This window comes from Parasteatoda tepidariorum, chromosome 4 (assembly GCF_982258835.1).
Source record: "Parasteatoda tepidariorum strain Cologne lab strain chromosome 4, Ptep-v5.0, whole genome shotgun sequence".
Taxonomy (NCBI): Eukaryota; Metazoa; Arthropoda; class Arachnida; order Araneae; family Theridiidae; genus Parasteatoda; species Parasteatoda tepidariorum.
Window position 1 is genome coordinate 118,369,790 of NC_141758.1, and position 20,533 is coordinate 118,390,322.

General features: G+C 31.4%; 1 protein-coding gene across 1 annotated transcript; it reads left to right on the plus strand.

The window, feature by feature from the left end:
- Nucleotides 1-313: 313 nt before the first annotated feature.
- On the plus strand, nucleotides 314-19,811 carry LOC107438041 (uncharacterized). The gene is made up of 6 exons (XM_016050201.4): nucleotides 314-396; nucleotides 6,974-7,183; nucleotides 9,481-9,600; nucleotides 12,833-13,549; nucleotides 15,671-15,793; nucleotides 19,510-19,811. Exons 1-6 carry the CDS (start codon nucleotides 342-344, stop codon nucleotides 19,611-19,613), a joined length of 1,329 nt encoding a protein of 442 aa, XP_015905687.3. The 5' UTR covers nucleotides 314-341; the 3' UTR covers nucleotides 19,614-19,811.
- The last annotated feature ends 722 nt before the right edge of the window (nucleotides 19,812-20,533 follow it).

Below are 20,533 nucleotides of genomic sequence, written 5' to 3' on the forward strand. Positions count from 1 at the left end.
AGGTGTGGCAATTAGCGTGAAAACCAAATTTGTAAACAAAGGCAATGAAGCAAAAGAATGGCGTGACAGAGCACTTCATGTCAAATCAAATAATCCTCACTTGACACAATGCAATTTTCTTCAACAAAGTTGACTTAAACTGTCAACATTGTTATCCACCCGGAGTAAAAACTAAAAAGCAATTCGCGAAGAGGAAGCATTACTGACAAACCACTTTTTTAAAGTTACTTTTTTTGCAACGCTTGACACTCAGAGGTGTAAGAGTTGGGTGTCACGTGATCCCATATATAGAACCCAGTAGAATCGTTTTACTGCAGATCATCTTCTCCTGAAGGAAAAACATGAAACCCTATCTTCTCTTCTTGTTCGTTGTCATCGGCGTTGCAGGTGTTAGTTGTGAGTAGAATAATTTTTGACACAAAATATTCCATTTTGATATTCTGTTCCGGACTTTCGAAAAGATTTATTTAAAATGTATGTTGTTCTTAAATGACAAGGTGTTCGTTTTATCCGTAGGAAATGACATACGGAATGGAATCATGTTCTTAAGATGATAAAAAATTCTGATTTTTAAATTATTCGAATGAGTAAATTATTCGAATGAGTAAATTATTGAATATTCGTCTTTGACTGTTGTTTTATTTAATATCTTTCGGAATGGGATCATGTCTTAGAGATAAAAAGTTCAGATTTTTAAATAATTTATCATTATTGATCATCTTTAACTATTGTTTAATTTAATTTTACTAAGTAGGATCATATCTTGAAAATAAGAAATTCTGATTTTTAAATCATTCTAATAAGTAAATTATTCAAAACTTTTAAATTATTGAATATTCGTGTTTGACTATTGTTCAATTTAATATCTTTCGGTATGAGATCATGTCTTAGAGATAAGAAGTTCAGATTTTTAAATAATTTATCATTATTCATCGACTTTAACTATTGTTTGTTGTACTAAGTAAGATCATATCTTGTACTGAGTAAGATCATATCTTGAAGATAAGAAATTCTGATTTCTAAATTATTCATCATTATTGATCGTCTTTCACTGTTCTATCATTTAATGTAATTCTATCATTTAACTATTCTATAATATAGTTACCGAATAGTGTAATATAATGAAAATGATAACTCATTATACGTTAACTATTCATAATTATTAGACATATACAACTATTAGCATGTTATTGTCTTACAGACTGAGATCATGCATTTAAAATTGATCACTAAATATTTTAAAAAAATATTCACTATTATTAGTCTTCTTTGAGTTATGGATTCTTTTTAAAGTCTTACAAAATAGGATCATCATTTAATGAATACTAATTATCTTTAAACACTTTATATTGCTGGTCTTTAACCATTTGTCATTTTAATGTTTTGCGGAATGGAATGCTTTGAAAACGATATGGAATTTTTTTTTAAATAATTCATAACTTTTTGTCTTTTTACTATCTGCAATTTAATAACTTACAGAGCCGAATCATTCGTTAAAAACGATAACTAATCCTTCGTAAATAATTCATCGTTCTTAGTCTTCATGATTATTTTAATGACTTTCTGAACAGCCTTGAAATAAGTAACTGCAACTTTTAAATTATTCAAAATGTTTGTTCGCGTTAATAATTTTACTTGAATATCTTATCTACAAATTAATCTCATTCATTTAAAATGCATTATGATGCGAAGAGAAGAACTTTCAAAGGTTTATACATAATAAATGTGCTTGAAATTATTATTTAATGTTACATAATTTTATGACCTTATCGCTACTGATAAAATATCATCTGTGATTAATGAGGAATGTTTACTTTTCGACCTTTTTTTCATTTTTATCCTATTATTTCCACACCAAAAACTGTCAATGTCGGGTAAGATGATGCAGAATTGTACTCTAGTGTATTACGAAGTTTTAAATAATTGTAAATATTTCTTCTATTTTGTAATAAAGCAACTAACTTATTAAAAATGCATGCTCAAACAACCCTTCAATTTTTGAAAACGGTTGAGATATTTTTGTTATATTATTTACTAATTTTCGAGCAAAAAAAAAGGAAGTAACGATACAAAATAATCGTATTTACTCTTTTTTATATAAAAAAGATCATGGGATGGAAAAAATATTTTTCAGTTTGTACTAACATACAAACTCTGAGTTTTTTTATTTTATTTACATTGTACTTTTTATTTTTTGTTTCATTTCATTTATTTATTTATTTTTCAATATTCTTAAAGTAGAGCAACAAGTGAAAAACAAAGGTGCTCTGTAAAGACTGTTCTTATTATATATATTTATTGAATCATTAACAAGTCACCAGTAGTCCATAGAGTATTATAAATTTATATTTAAGAGAAGAAGAAACAAAAGCGTTCTCGGATTCTGTCATATTGCTAGAATAGTTTATGAAGATAAAAGTATCAAAATCTGTTGCAACTTTGAGGTGTCGCATTTTTATCATCATTTTAACTTTTCCCCTTATCATTTTTCTCTGTCGGCAGAAAAACATGTCTTCAATCCCACTCTCCCTCGATAGTGATTAGTAGAGCCCGGATTTTGATGACCTAAAAAATCTCAACTAATGCCCCTAAAAAGTGCAAAAAATGCCCTTAAAAAAGGTAAAAAATGCCCTTAAAAAAGGTAAAAAATGCCCTTAAAAATCCAAAAATTTCGCAAAAAATACCTTAAATAAAGTAAAAATATTGAATTAAGAAAATTTTTTGCTCTTTAAAATTATTATGAGTCATTTAAAAAATATAAACAATGCAATACTTGTTCTACGTTCATTAAAGTTTGAAAAATTTGTTTTATATCCTAAAATAACCAAAAAAGGAAAATATATTGACACCAAAATATTTTTACTTTGTATCGAAACTTTAATGGATATAACAACTTCCATCTCATAATATTACTAAATATCAGAATTACATTGGATTATTAAATGTTTTTTGATAATTTGAAATGTAAACGAGCGTCTCTTGTCTGAAAGTAAATTTTCATTCCTGCAGAAGTTTCTTTCAACGTCTACTGATGTTATAGGTGCGTACTTGAAAAAGACGGTCTCACTTGCTGACAATTCTTCTTCAATTTGAAAAGATTTTACTTCACCTGTTAATATTGTATAGATTTTCTTCATTGTTTGGAAGCCAGTGTAATAATGAAAATTGATAAAAAAAGTAATAAAAATTGGAAAAAATTAACAAAAAACTGTAAAAAATGCATTAAAATGCAAAATACGCCCCAAAATTTAAAGAAAAATGCCCTATAAATCTAAAAATATGCTCTAAAAGACAAAAAGTGTCCAAAAATGCAAAAAATGCAAAAAAATGCAGATGTCATCAAAATCCGGGCCTTAGTGATTAGTATGATTCCAATGGTGCTTTTAGCGGACATTATTAATAGAAATATTAATTTTTAAAAAAATTTTAAGTTATGTTAATTCGTTTGAAATGAATAAAGAGAATATATGCATGTTTTTTAATTCGTAGTTTATCAATCGAATGATTAGTTTACAGACTAACGCTAGTTTAAGTTTAATTATCTGGATGCGAGCTTCTCATGTAGATAACAATTTTATTGATATGCAAGCAAAAGAGTTCAAAAGACAAAGTTTCACTTGTTCCAAATTTGATAGAATTCGCTTTACCAGATGGTTAGATCTGTCAAACTAATTTCAGCTTCGTGAAAACTACAATAGCTAACATAAGGTACCGAAATATCATTAGGCGTAATCAAATCATACTATTAAGAAGAAATTTAAGGAGGTCATTTCATGCAACTCGAAATACTAATATATGTAGGGCCAGGAGTAATCTACAATATCCATCTATGAAAAGGTACCCTACCATAGAATCAAGTTAACCTGCCTTAAATACCAGTGAATTGTAATTGTATTTTTGTAGTGGTAGAAACACCACAGTACTCCCCCCTGGAATTATAACTGTGATAGAATTCGATGAATGGATACCACTTGTTGAATCATTGCTGTTTTGTGAAAAGCCGGGAGAGTTCTGTTAAGATCACCGTACTTTTGAGTGCTGATCAGAAGAACTAAGTTTACGGTCGTGTTCGCTCCTGTCTTGCCCTTAGCAATCGAGTGTATACGTTGTGTGTGATCGAGACTGAGTAGCAGTCGCACGAGGAGGTGGATAATGTCACCGTCACAAGTCGTTAGTCAATTGTTCAATGTGGACCATCCATCTAAGTAGGCATGTTCAGATCAAAGTGGGTGTTACTGTCATGAAAAGCTTCTTTACATTGAAATGGGAGTTTCTGTCAAGGTTCACATCACGTAGGGAGGTCACCAATGTGGCATTGAAGCTATAGACAATGTCAACCATCATCTATGAAAAGGTACCCTAACACATAACAAAAATTGAGTTAGCGTGTCTTATATACTAGTGAATTGGCACTGTATTTTTGTAGTTTTAGAAGCACTACAATACATTAATCAGGAAATATATTTTAAAATTTGGCACTTGAGATTTTCTCTAGCAAAAGTTTTCTAATTTATTGACAGTTTTTTTAAGTAAATATACAGGGTGTTCCAAAATTCTCTTTACAACTTCAAAAAATCATAACTTCGAACATAAACGAACGATATTTATATTCTGTCTTTTGCATGTATTACAGCAACTAACATAGTTTTTTTTTCAAAAGGCTGAAAAGTTTTAAGTGAGGATGTGGACACCACAACAGAAAGCTCAATGCTTCTCATGGCCGTATTCGCTCCACATTTTCTGAACTTGTGCTGGGTCGTCCGGCTCCACTTTTATGCAATATTGATCCGGTGCTCATGAAGCTTGTGTGTCATGCACGGATGGAGGGTCTGGATGGTGGGTCTCTTTGGAAATTTGTCCTGAAGTTCCGTTGAACCTGTGTATCTGATTTCGTCTCTATGAACCATGAGAGGCATTGAGCTTTCTGTTGTGGTGTCCACATCCTCACTTATAACTTTTCAGCCTATTGAAAAAAAACTTTATTAGTTGCAGTAATACATGCAAAAGACAGAATATAAATATCTTGTTCATGTTCGAAGGTATGAATTTTAGAGGTTGTAAATATAGTTTTGGAACACCCTGTATATTTGGTATGTATATTTGGTATATATATTTGGTATGTTACCCAGATTTTTTAAGAAACAATTTAAAAGGCATCATAATTAGGACGATAATTTTTTTTGAATAATTAATTTTTTAAGCAAAATCTTTATTAATTTAAATAATATGAGACATACCAAACTTCAGGTTTATTGGAAGTACAAATTCCTCTTGTCTTTAAATTTACAACTTTGAGAAAATGGCATGATAAGCTTAAAAGTAATTTGAAAAATCTTAAAATTGCTTTTAATATAGCTAGGAAAAAAAATTTATTCGTTTGAATCTCAAAGTGACTGTGAAGTAAAATTTGAGTTGCGTCATTTTTTATGGAGAAGTTAAAGTATCTCATTACTTAGTCATATTTTTAATATTTATGTTAGATTTTTGCATCGGTGCTTAGTAAGTAAATATTATTCGGTAAAAAGATTACTAATATTTCGAAAAAATATTTATAGGCACGTGTAAAAAAAACTCTAATGAAAAGCATTATTTTTTCTTAATTTCCTGTTATTATTATAAATCATCTATAGAATTGTACTATATTTCAATTTTTGGATAAATATTCAAAGAGCAATCAATATTTAAAGAACATGGAGAAAACTAAAGTTATGACGTTCTGATCACAGAAGTTTAATGTTTATAGAGCGCAACAAAGGTGATCCTTGATTTATTTCCTTATTTGATCAACATTTATGTTTTCTTTCATTAAACAAAAGCAAAAATTCATTTCCTTTTCTTTTATAACAATAAAATCATATTTAAAAATCTATTTATTCAATTCCCACCCTAAGTTCACACTCTGTCTATATCTCCCTATCAAATTTTCAATCGTTAAATTTTATTCATCAATCATTTTTTATCAAATGCATTTTTTTGAACTTGTAGTAGATGATGCTTGATGTTTATATAGTAGTTTCAAATATTAATTCATTCATTAAATAGGGATGAGAGAAAAACGAAATGGAATTTTCTCAAGATTTCTGCGACAAAATTCTCTTGCATTAATACTTTTCTGGAAGATATTTTTAATAATAAAAAACATACATATTACCAATTTAAAGTAACAAAAGCGCTGTGTTTACAAAAGAAAAACTGTATAACTTTTTTTTTAATTGCACGTGTAATAATTTTTTATTCTAATATTACGGGTGGTATTCTCGCATTTTGTTGGGGAGTGCACAAATTATTTCCTTCTTCGTAATTTGTAAATAATCATATCAATAAAAAAAGATAATGAAAAATCATGAAATCCGTAGTAGTGATTGCCGAAAAAAAAGATTGATGACGAAATCACGCGAATCGGACTCCTCAAATGCGTGCTCGAGACAAAATTGTTGCAATAAATAATATTGTATAAAAAATATCGGAATTTTAAAACTGTGGAGAAATCAATAGCAATAACTGCCCAAACTTCGATAGAATTATTGCCTTAAAAAGTCAATATTCAAATGCACGATTCGAATTTTCCATATTGTTTGAAATATATCGGGATATTCTAAATCCACGTGAAAATCAATATCAATAACTGCCAAAAATACAATCGAAAATTTACATCGATTTACGATACTGTCGGTTTAAATTGAGCGCGTTACAAGGTGATTATCTAACTGCATGATTCAAATATTACGTGTAAATTTCTGTAGAAAAGAAAAGTAATTATTTTTAAGCTTCTCAAAAGGAAAATCTTTCTGCAAGAACTCTATAACGTTCTGCGACAATGTCGCCGTGTCGTTGTGATTCTGCCACGGGGTTTATATGGAAGAAAATTTATTAATTATTCCGTTAAAAGTGACTAAAATAAGAAAATTCCTTGATGACCTAATTAGAAATTGACATTTAAAAAAAATTTATATTATTTTTTTTGTTACTTCAGATGGGGCGGAAGAAGTACCCCAAGTGATGTGCAGTGAGCCGAAATGTGATAAACCAGGATGCAGTATTAACTACAATACCAAACCATGTCCTAGCTGTGAATGCAATGAAAAACCTAAGGTATCCTGTAATATGCCGAAATGTGATGGTCCTGGCTGTGAAATAAATTACAGCACTAAACCATGTCCATCCTGCTCATGCAAAGACACAGGTAAAAAGATTTAATTACAGTTCACTTTTAGATGAGGTTATTAAATAGGGTGCTACGTGCATTATACAAAAAAGCACCCTGATAACTTCTAGTTTTGCAATCAGATTTCCCCGTATAGAAAGAACTTCTATCTTCATGCTTTGGAAGTCAAATTTAAGTATGCCATATATTTGTGTACATAATATTTTAAGGGACCGGATACAAATACAATTGTTCTTTGACTAAACATTTTATTCAATGAAATGATTTTTTTATTGACCTTAATTTATAAATTTCAAATTTTAATGTTGTTAATAATTTTAGAAATTTTAATAAGTTTGAAATTTTACAAAATTCACGTTTTTAAAGTATTTATAATCGTGTCAACGATTATCTCTATAAAACATATTTTGATGAACAAAGGGAAAAAATTCAAAAATATTAGTTAGTTACTGAATAAATATGGGAATTCTATAAATATAATTCTTTGTAGGTCAACAGGGAAGAATTAAAATTCTTTTTCTTCCTGAATCCTTGAAATATGGGGGTTAGCTGTAATCTGAAAAATAGTTTAATCGGAGGAACTATCAAAAGTATAAACTATAGTTCGTTCACCAGGAGTTGCCTTCATCACGCGGTATCCGACGATACTATTTCGTTATTTTTCAGAGAAGAATGTGAACAATCCTGAAGATGGTAGCTATTTGGCGATCGTATGACAAAAATATTTATTTCGCTATCTTCATGTGCATTTTTGTAACAATAAATATTTCATAAAATTGATGTTTCTCACTTTTGAGTGAGTTTGTTCTTTTTGAGACATTTTGCTGGGGAAACAGCAGTTTTTAAATTTAAAATATATATTTGTAGCTAGAGTAAAGAAAGGTATAATAGCAGATGATTAAGCGAAGTAAGTGGTTGAAAAAGAACTCACTGTTTGCGTTCTGCGTTCATTAAGGGTTGTCATAGTTTCAAGCGCGGAGATGTTTCTCCTGTTACTCCCGCGTTGAAATGAACTCTGCGTCCGAGAAGGTGGAGTCAAGTGCCAGCTCCTGGTGAACAAACTATACTCATTATTTATTTAATTTTTTTTTTACATATATTTGGCCATACCCTTAAAACTATCTACATTAATCGTAAAGCTTGTTTACCACAATTTTTCTTTTAATTTTTATTTTTTAAAAATTACTTGACTAATTAGATTCCAATTTTCGATTTTGTGCAAAAAAAATTTATGCTGCATTTTAAAAAAAACGACTATCATTAAATTAAGTAACAAAGAAAATAAAAAATTACAAATAATTGCTGAGAATTATATTTGGATAAACAAATTTTATAATTGTGAGGGGGGAATTGTTTGACTTGCTTAAACAATTCCAGCGGAATGCAACAAAGGCAATAGGCATTGAAGCTCCCGAACTTCCTAGCAGAGGCCTTCATGCATTTTTTTTTTATTCAGAAATCCGTCAAGAAGTAATACAGAGAAAATGCACTTCCGTGTCGGATATCGGAAATTAAATATTTCCACTACAAATAAATAAATAACTTACCCTCAAAAGAATAAATCTGCATATAAGTAGATAAAAATCTGACAATTAGATCAGAGGTTATATGCACTGGTGTAAGAAATTAAAAGAATTTGCAGACTGGGTCGATTATCTCTAGAATTACAGGACCGATTTTAATGAAATTTGATATGATTGATACAATACAAAACAAATAACCATTTAACAATTATAATGCACACGCATGATCGCGGAGTCGGATGGTTTGAAACAGCGTTTGCAGAATAAACAATAAAAATGGGTTAATAGGGGTAATGGGTTAATAGGATCTGTAAGAAGAGTATGGTCGTGACCCCCGGGGTTCACGGTATGGTCCCCTCTTACAGATATACAAGCCTAGCAGCTTGATTTCATACTTGAAATAAGGTAGATTTTCATTTCCTGTGGCAATTGGCCTGAATTGTCTTGTGGCAATTTCATACCTTCCGACTCCAACGAGTGTTGCGCACGATCATGCATGTGTATTACAATTGTTGGATGGTTATGTGTTTTGTATCAGCGTATGTACACATCAAATTTCATTAAAATAAGTAGTTCTAGAGATAATTGACCCTGTCTACTAATTCTCTTAATTTCTTTGACCAGTGTAAGTGTTCTATTTGTGCACGTTAAGTTTTTATTTCATTAAAAACGTTAACCGGAAATAAAATTTCTAAACCTAGCCTATTTAAATAAGAGTTCGTGTTTTGTAAATGTCACTTGATCCACAAAAATCTTTTCTCATATTCATTATTTTGTGTTCCTTTCTTTCAGAAACTGCTTACAAACAATCTAGACAGAAAAGACAAGTCCAGTGCAGCCCACCCAATTGTGGCCGAGGTTGTCGCATCAACTACCAAACAAGACCATGCCCAAGTTGCTCATGCAGACGAGGTACTAAAAATGGTTAAATCATTTTGACTGGCAGCTTTTTAATTACTAACTTTAAAAAAAAAAGTTTCTAAGTTGCTTTGACTATTTTAAGCTACTATTTTATCTTGAGGTTGATTGGATTCTACAATTATTTCAAAATATGCTTTTAATACAGTGTGGCTAAGATCTTTGCTTTTTTATGGATGACCAAGATTTAATTTTCAAAATATTTCAGAAATTTCTTGACTAATGCTTATTTAACCTAATGGAGTAATTAACCTATAGTTAGTTTTTAGTTGCAAAAGTTAAAAGCAGACATTATTACAAGTTAAGGGGTCAGAGTACCCTTGCAACATTTTTTTAAATAAAGGTATAATCATTCATTTTGTGGAAGCTTTACATGCTCGCTTAACTTATAATCAATAATTTATCTTCAAAAAATAATTAAACTGTTTAATTTTTTTAAATTTAAAAGAAATTGAAAAAATTCAAATTTTTAAATTTTTAAGGTTTTTTTGTTTTAACATATTTTCAATTTTTTTTCATAGTGCTTTCTTAACAATGTTGTGCATTCATTTGTTGATATATCAATTAGAAGATTACTGTTAGGTAAAATTAAAAATTACTGTTAGGTATATATAACATGCTGTAAAAGTTTTAATACCTCATAAGATCCTTATTCCATGCCCAGTTTAAATAAGTGTATTTATACTTAAGATAAATAAGTTTACTTCAAAGCTTTATTTTAAATAGAAAAAATTTCTTAGGGATTTCATTAAGATTAAAATACAAAATTATCATCTATGAACAAAAAGCACTTTAAAAATCTGTCTGATGATCAACTTTCTGTTTTAGGTTAATCTAAAATCAATCATAATTCTTTTAAAAATGTAGATAGAGAGATGATCTTTTTCAGTGCATTTGAAATAGTTTGAAGTTTTATTATAACCAACTAAAAAAGTATCGATATTTTGGTAATTTTTTTGGGTACTGTGGCCCCTTAAGGATAATATTGGGTGTAAAATTAAACTTTTACCACTTATGATAAAAAGCCTATTTCCATGAAGGAATCTGAGGCAATGACGACCACATCACCATTCATTTCATTAAATCAATTAAAATTTTAAATTCAATTGAAAAAGAAACTCTACATTTATTTTAATTAAAAAAGTGATACTAGACCTGATTTGCGTTGTATGAAAATACAACCAATGAAAAACTCGCACTGACAGTCCGACGACAAAAAGATCCCCTTGAGAAAAAATGTATGCTTTATAAGAAGATTGTATTAGAGAACATTAACCTAATTATTTTAACCGTTAGTCACAACATTCTACATTACAACATTAGATACTTTCTTTTCTACCAGTTTGACCCATGTTATTCATTGGAAAAGTAGCATGAGCTGGAAAATTTCAACACAATTTGAACCTAGGGCTTAATACTGGGAAAGCTTAAAATCTCTAAAGCATAGACAGGGTTCTTACACTGCATAGCATTTCGTTGCCCCTCTGCATTTTCACTTCGCGCTCATCAAACCCGATGATTATTTCCGAATCATTGTTGTACTGTTAAAACAGTTATAAGCAGGCATAAAACAGTTTTTTTACAAAAGTTAATATCGAGCCGCGATGGCGTTCGCCTTCCAATGCGGAGATCCGGCTTGCACCAACCACAGTGCTGACGAGAAATATCCTCAGTGGTAGACAGATCACGAGTTAGAGTCTCCTTGCCGTCAGGCTGAACGTGAGAGGTTCACGTTGTCTTCTTCTCCGTGTAACGCAAATGCGGGTTAGCTCCATCAAAAAATTCTCCACGAATACAAATTTCTTCCAATACTCGATCCAGGAGTTCCCTTGTCTTCTGGATGGGGTTCAAAATAACAAGGCTACAGAGTTGAGCATTGGTAGTCGTAAACCCATAAAATTGGGTCGGCTGTTCAACGACGGTTATAAAATAAAATATAAAAGTTGATTTCATTCACTTAAAATATTTTATTTAATTCACTTAAAATTTTTAAAAAATTCCGTTTTCTTACACTTATGCGCCACGTCCAAGCATTTCCTTATGAATAATAATATTGCATAGTAATCAGTATTTAAAGTGACATTTGACATTAAAGGTATATTGTCATAACAAATTTGATGAATTCGCAACTGTTATTTAACATTTTTGCTTACTATTTAACACTTTGCATCACGTTGATTGTTAAGTTCTTAATTATCTAACGAATCTTTTGAACTGCAGTTTATAATAGTATATTAGTGCAATTCACACCAAAAAATATATATTATTTTTAAACGTTTAAAACCGATTCAAATAGGTTTATCTTAGAATGTAGCGTAATGAGGCACGTTATAATAAAAGAAACAACCATTTTAGTCTTCATTTGGAAAACAAATAAAATCAAAAACATAACAATACCAGAGTAGAATCAGAAAAAGAAAATATTATAGGTAAATATACCTTTAAGATTAGGATACAGAAACATTTTACCAGAAAAAGAATACTTTTATGAATTTTATGCTTATGACAACCAAAAAACTGAAGAAATTAAATTGGGAAAACGGAATCCTATCATGCGATTTTCCGGCAAATTAAAATGTACGGAAAACAGTGGAAAATTGCGATCATCACTAGATTTTTGTCTATTGTAAATACCCTTTTTCTTACCTCATAATCTACAGTCCCCTGCCAAATTATTAGACGCACTGTAAGATTCTATGTAAAATTTTAATTATCAGATGATACAATACAGCTTTATTGTTTTTGCGGGGCTGAAACAGGTTTCTACTTAACATAGTAATGCAATATGTTAAAAATAAATACAAATATGAAGTGTATAAAAGATCTCCTGATCAAACACCCATTACTTGTATGTTTAAATATAAAAGTACTGCTATAAACTCGTGCAAAACATGCAATTATTAAAACACTACAATGGGCCTAATAATTTGGTCTAATTATTATAATGTATTAATATAATAAATGATATAATAAATATTCTATCTTTAATATATCGTTTAATTCATTCAATCGTTGAATTTATATTATATATTGTCTAATTTATTCAATTGATACATTAACGTAAACAAGTGCAAACCGCGTTAAAACAATAAAGCTGTATAGTATTATCTGATAATTAATATTTTACATAGAATCTAATAGTGCGTCGAATAGTTTGGCCAGGGACTTTATTGATACTTAATTTTAAAAAAGAGACCTCTATTTTAAGAGTACTTTATTTCGCTAGGTCGAAGCGTGCGTTCAAATCGCTGCTCACCTCCCAGGTGCGGATCGGGATGCCAAGTAGACTATACTACAAAGCCATGTCCTACTTGTAATTGTGGTCTGAGGGACAACTCAGAATGTAGTCCCATCAACTGTGTTGCTCCTTGTAGAATGAACTACAATACAAGACCATGTCCCTCTTGCGTTTGCGACAATCAGCCACAAATCACCAATCCAAAACAGCAGTGCTCTCCACCCGTATGCGATGCCGGATGCCAGGTGGACTATACAGCAAGTCCATGTCCTGTTTGCAAATGCAATGGAGGACCAGGCGAGTCGCAGTGCGGCTCCATAAGGTGCGATCGTGGTTGCAGAATGAATTACAACACGCGACCCTGCCCCAGTTGCGTCTGTAACAATAGACCATCCAGACCCGACCAGCTGAGACAGCAGTGCTCACCCCCTCTCTGCGAGGCTGGATGCCAAGTTGACTACACGGCGCAGCCATGCCCCGTATGCAAATGCAGCAGCTTCATTCCAGATGAGTCTCGGTGTGGGTCTCTGAGGTGTGAAAGCGGTTGCAGGATGAATTACAACACGAGACCCTGTCCCAGCTGTGTTTGTGATCGCAATCCAGCTCAGCAGTTGCAGTGCGACCCTCCTCTGTGTGAGGCAGGCTGTAGCATTGATTACTCGGCTAAGCCCTGCCCAACCTGTAAATGTGATTATGGAATCGGAGGTGAGTATCATCTAAGTGTTTTGGGTTGTTTTATTGCATGAACTTAGCACAGGCTGGACTATGCACTGCACAAACATCTGTATACTTTTTTCCAGGCAGAGTGGAATCTTTTATTGCCTTTGCTTTAAAGCAAACTGTTTTTAAAGGCATGGTCAGACACAACAAATATTTGAATATTTCCTTCAACAGTTCTCAAGTTTATTTATTGTTCTTTTTAACTTTTTTTTACATACTGTTAGAAGTACCTAATGCTGTATCAAAGTCTCCTTGAACGAAAAGCACAATTTTGGATTTAGAAACTGCTTGTGAATAAGTGTTCTTGTTTTTAAAAGATTTAATACGCCTGCCAGAGACCTAATCCAATTTCTTCAATTTTATTTCCTTGACTTGTTGTTTGAAGAATGAATAAGAATAGTTTTGAAAACCATGCCTATTTCTTCATCTTTCTTTTTTGACTTTTAGTTTGAAGAATCAAACAGGATACTTTTGAAATCCATGCCTATTTCTTCAGTTTTATTTCCTTGACTTGTTGTTTGAAGAACCAAAGAGGATAGTTTTGAAACTCATGCCTATTTCTTCCATTTTATTTTCTTGGATATTACAAACGACTTGTAACTTTACATAATTGAAGGATTAAGCAAGGCAGTTATGAAACTCTGACTTAATTCTTTAATTTTATTTCATATTTAGAAGCGGCTTGTAGTTTCTTAAAAAATTACTCCATTAAAGTCTGAATTTTTTTACATGCCGTGACACAAATATCTGCGATTATAAAGATTTTTATCTGACTAAAAGAATGTTTTCTTCCGTTAGCTACTACATGGTTTTGAAAAGACTGAAAAAGATTTGTGAAAGCAGTCCTTTTTCAATTCAGAAGAATTTTCATGTAATTCTCACAATTCCTTTGACGTCACGCTAGGTGAAAATGGGCTTTAAGACAGTTTTGAAACTCGATCTAGATTCTTCAATTTGTTTCCTTAGTTATTGAAATTAACTTAACGTTATTAAAAATTGTGGTTTTTTGAAGAACTAAAAGCAAGATTTGTCTTCAGTTCCAAGCATACATTAATTTTCTTCATCTTCGAAGTAAGGAGCAACTTCTGTAAGGATTATAACTATTTAAAAGACAAAGTGAGCCAATTTTAAATACGATGCCTTTTTCTTTTCAATTTTACTTTTTTATATATAGAAACGACTTGTGTTAAACCAGTATTTAATAAAAAGATTTAACAGGTCACTTTTGAAGCCCTAGCCTACTTTTACAAATTTCTTTTTCCTAGATATTAAAAACCTGTATTTGTTTAGTTTTGAACGAAAAACGGACCAACAAAGTCCAATTGCACGTTTTCACGCCACATTGCCACAGATACCCGTTTATAGAGTGGGCCACATTCATACATCACACAATAGAGAACAACACACGGAGAGAAACACCCATGCCCTGAGTGGGATACGAACCCACAACCATTGGCTTCACAGTCAGGAACGCTGACCGCCCGGCCACCTGGTCGGCAAAAGGCCCAGATATAAGAATCTGCTTTTTTAAAGTTTTCTCAAATATGCTGCATCTTTATTCTAAAAAACATTCTAATACTTTAGAGTCATTTGATATCTTAATTATGTTTTGAAAACAATATTAGCATGAAGTGAAGGCAAACTAGCTTACACCATTACTCTGTTTTACACACTTTGTAGCATTCAGAACTGATATTTTAATATCTATACGATTCCGGCAACAGCCTGCTGCCTGCCAGGGGTGAGATTCCACAATTTCGTTACAAACGGTATTATCAACGTGGTAAACATCGCGGCCAGGCAAGCTGGCCACGGAAATGCTGGTTGGCCTTCAAGCCGCTACTGGGCATAGAACCCCAGTTATTCGCATCGCCGTCAAGTTTCTTAATCACTGAGGTATTGCAGCTTAATATTTACACTAATAAGGCTTGCTTGAAATAATGCTGGTCTGAAATGTGTACGTAAGGTGATACAATGATGCTCTATTCAGTGTCATCTAGCAAACACTCTTTAACATATTAAGATATTTCAAGTATTTAAATATGGCATTTGACTAACGAAAAATTAATTTTTTTTTTAAAATACCTTTTTCTTATTTCTGAACAGATGACTATATAAACCCTCAAACTAATAGATGCTCTCCTCCGAGATGTGATGCGGGTTGCACCATAAATTATAACACAAGGCCCTGTCCAAGTTGCGATTGCAGCGGAGGTGGAAGACACACCGGTAAGTCACCATTTGAAATGATTTTTGCTTTCAAAAATTAAACAGAATGTCAAAATATTGTATTGTATCAATGTACATACATTGATACAGTAGAAAACAAATAATCATTCAACAATTGTAATACACATGCATGATTGTGCTCAAAACTCGTTGGAGTCGGAAGGTATCAAATGATAAGCTGCTTTCTTTCAAGTATGAAGTCACGCGGCAAGGTCTGCATATCTGTAAGAGGGGACCATACCCCCTATTAACCCACTTTTTTTGTGTTTATTCTGCAACTGCTACTTCAAACCTTCCGACTCCAACGAGTGTTGAGCACGATCATGCATGCGTATTACAATTGTTGAATGACTATTTTCTTTGTATTATATAGTATAAATGTATGCACATATCAAATCTCAATTAAAGTTCAATTCAAATTTCATTAATTTCAAATTCCAGTAGCTCTAGAGATAATCGGCCCAGTCTGCGAATTCTCTTAATTTCTTACAACAGTGTAGTTTAGTTGTTATGAATTTGAAAGGCGGTTACAATCATTTAATTTTTTTCAGACAAATAAACTGATTTTAGGACATTTTACTCCAATATAAAAAAAAATCGATGATAATTCGTCGTAATATTAATTTTATAATATTTTTCTTTTTCCTGAACTAATTAGTTTGTAATCTTTATTGCGCACATTTTTTAGTCTTTTTTCTAATGATTTTAAAATTTCATAATAAGAGCATTAATTTAATAACTTTTTCAAGCATAATAAATTTTTTAAGGTTTTTGAGAAGTGTTGTACCGGATTTGTACATTTACAACGTGTTTGACTTTTTCTGGGAAAAGAGATTGTTATTTGAATTCGGAATTGAAGTAAATAAAAGAAAACCTTAACTGAGTCTAAATGGGACATGAATAACCCTTTTGTTTTGTTTAACAAACTATCCATAGAATAACTCCCATATGTAATTTGTATTGCATTCATATTTTTTCGTTCCATTTTAATTTACTTTTCTAATTGATTTAAATAATAATACTAAATCAAATATTTTATAAAAGTTATTTGAAGAAACAATTTGGGATTTTGTTATTAAATTTTATTCATTTTTGTTTTATTGCTCTTCAATTACAGCTTAAAACAGAAATTTTTAAAAGATTTTTATTTAAACCTATAATTGAATACACTAAGTTTTGTACTAAATTTTTTTCGTTTTAGCTTATCATTAAAGGAAAACATTCACCCAAAAATCCTCTCTGTTTTTACTGCCAAATATTCTTTAATTTCCATTTTCCTATTTCCTTTCTTTCTAGCTTTTTTTCCCTTCTACATAATCTATATGGTAGAAATCTATATAACTCAGTCTACCATATAGCTGTAAAAACCTTTTTTTTTCAGTCTCTCTGACAAACAAAATCGAAAGAAATACAAATCAGCCATTTTGTTTTAGTTATTATTATTGTACTTAAAAGAGCTCAAGTCAACGACTTTTAAAATCTCCGCATGTTCTGTCCTTTAATTTAAAAAAAAATTAATGAACGAATTTCAATTAAATGATTTCCCTCAAAAAAATAAAATTGTTCGAATAGCCGCCTTTGCTATATTACTATAGTAATTTATGAAATTTTGATAAAACATAACGTTTTTCAACTCTATCAACAATTATAAGAAGTTTGAATTATTTTGTTGATATTGGTCACACGTTATCCTAAAAGTTATAAAATTGATTTTATCTCCAAAATTGACTTTATTTCCCTTTTTTACTCATTTTCTATCCATATATATTCTATTTAAACTCTAATAAAGGCAGGAAACAAACCATTTCCAGTTCGTATATGCTTTTTTTTTCCTTTTTCTTTCTTCTTGCATTTGAGTTGTCAAATTGTCTCCTTTTTTTTTTTTTTTTTTTTTTTTTACATCACTAAGGCGAAAGCAATAGAGCAGCATTTTGGCGAAATATTAAAAAAATAGAATTCAAAAGCTTTATATTTATAACCACATGCATACAATACTTATGTAATATACAAATACATTTTCATAAGAAATTTTTATTTTATACACTTTTTTAACCGTCGTTGAACAGCCGACTGAATTTATGGGTTTACGACTGCTAATGCTCAACTCGGTAGCCTTGTAATTTTGTACCAATCCAGAAGACAAGGAAACTCCTGGATGAGTACCCCCAGGGGTATGATTTGTTATGGGAACATGGAGGACTTTGTGACTCGACAGATTTAACGTGCATCAGTTCCCATTTACTGCGAAGAGAGTCTTCGACCAGCGGGGATCGATCCCTCGGCCTCTTGGACCAATGCCTCACCAAACAGGCTATCCCGGTGCTGAACAGATTATGGTTGGGATAGTGGTCGTGAGTTCAATCTCCCCCGGCCGAGGACTCCCCGAGCTCAAAATGGTTACAGGTTTACGCTAAATCTCACAAGTACAACCATAGTCACAAAGAGTCACAAAGTACAACCATAACAAACCTCGGGGGGTACTGGAGCGCAAATGCATCGTGCTCTGGTTCAAGTCAAAAATTACTATCTGCGAATCGTGTGTGAATGTGCCCACCCTGTAATTCGGGCAGTGGCGTAATACGAGTACATGGCCATAGATGGCGCCACGTGAAAAGCACATCCCTCTTGCCTTAAAATAGATTTGTCAGTATTCACAAGTGGCATAAGACAACAACAACATACAGAACAAGTATAGTTTTATTCAAGCAATCCTTTTGAACTATGCTTAGTATCAGGTGGTGATATATGCTTTGAAGCGAAATAATAGATCGTGATATATCGATATTTTAATTTATCACGATAACAATACTAACCAGAGATAAATGTAATTCCACTACATAAATATCGGTAATACCCTATCACACAGTAAATATCACGTATACGATAATCACGATTATCATTTCCAATAACGATAATTATTGAATATCACGATGGTTGTTTAGAGCGATGTTATAGTGAGTGTGCTAGTTTCAATGTCAGTTTTCATTTTTAGCCAGGTTTAAAATTATTTACGAACTTTGAAAATAAACATCTTCAGTTGGGTAACGAATACATTGTCAACAAAAGACATAAATTAGTAAGGATGGTAAATATGGTATATCGTTGAATATCGATATTTTATATATATTGCAATGCCGATTAAGTGCAGAATTAGTATGTTTATTGTTATTTTCTTTTTATGATCATTCGAATTTATGCGTGTTTTAATGCTATTTCAATTTTTTTGTGTACAATTCCTGTCGCAATTATTAGACACACTATGAAAATCTATGTAAAATCTGAATTATCGGGTGATACTATACAGCTTTATTTTTCTGCGGGGCCGAAACCGGTTTGCACTTGTTTACGCTCGTATATCAATTGGTTAACATTGTAATGCAATAAGTTAAAAATATATATAAAATATAAATATATTGCATATAAACTTGTGCAAAACATGCAATTACTAATACAATGGGTCTAATAAGTTGGTCTAATTTTTATAATATAATAAATATTCTATATTTATATAATATATCGTTTAAAATTTATTCACTCGTCGTATTTATATTATATTTTGTTTAATTTAACCCCTTGATACACGAACGTAAACAAGTGCAATTAAACCGGTTTCATGCGCGCAGAAACAATAAAGCTGCATAGTATCACCTGATACATAGTATATTATAGTGCGTCAGAGACTGTATATGTTGGTTTTAATGTTATCATTTATTCAGGTGGCTCCAATATTCAGTGCAGCCCTCAAAAGTGTGGGTCAGGATGCCGCCTTGAGACCAGATACAGTGGATGTCCAGAGTGCGTCTGCGGACATCGTGGATAAACAGCAACTGATGTCTCAACTCCGTGAACGGCCATGACTTAAACGAACGTACTTAATTAAAACATTTCACAAAAAAAGAGTGCTGAAGATTCTCTAGTTATTTATTACTAGTTTGATGAGTGTTAATAAAGAACTATTTTACTACTAATGTAATGACTGATAAATTGGAAATCTAGAAATAAAAAAAAATTTTAACTATGTAAAGATTTCTCTTCAGAAAAAATACATTTTATAAAAGTACATTATCAGGATTGTCGCTCCACAGTGAAAACCTAGAAAATACAGGGAATTTTGTTTCTTACTTTTGTCTTTTAAAAAATGGATAGAGGATATTGAACCATGATACTTTAGCTATACTAAACTATTTCACTTACTTTAGCATTATTTAAGTATGTTCAGCTGATTTACCAGCCATTAAGACTAATAAATATAGTTAGTTCAATGCAACTCACACAAGAGCACAGTCATTGTTGTTTCCTCTTAATGTATTTCGTATAATGTGTACAGGAAAAGCACAGGAAATTTTTTGTTCAGATTTGAGTTTCAACCCTGATTATTTAAATGTACATTTTATATCGATTGTTTTGAAATGACCACCCTGTATGTACCTTTTAGTGCATACATACATATGTTTTTAGAATTCTTGACAAAATATAATTATGTACATTGATAAGATATATAATTATTTATATATTAATGAATGACTCTCAAGGTACATAAGTAGAAAACATTAAAGCTATCACTTTTAAATAAAACACTATTGAGTAAAACGGGACTGAAATCATGTTTAAAGGCCGGATGACAGAGAGGAATTGAAAGACGATTAACAAGGTCACCAAGGTCAAACTTTTTAATGGTTCCGTCAAAGGCTTTTGATGGTTTACGTTGGTTTCAGTGCGATTCATGATGGTTTAACATCA

Bases quoted from the DNA above. Each gene is read 5' to 3' on its own strand.
- LOC107438041 (XM_016050201.4), top strand. From the start codon at position 342: ATGAAACCCTATCTTCTCTTCTTGTTCGTTGTCATCGGCGTTGCAGGT. The intron at 13,550-15,670 runs GTGAGTATCATC...ATTTCTGAACAG, and splicing joins ATGTGATTATGGAATCGGAG to ATGACTATATAAACCCTCAA. The intron at 15,794-19,509 runs GTAAGTCACCAT...TCATTTATTCAG, and splicing joins CGGAGGTGGAAGACACACCG to GTGGCTCCAATATTCAGTGC.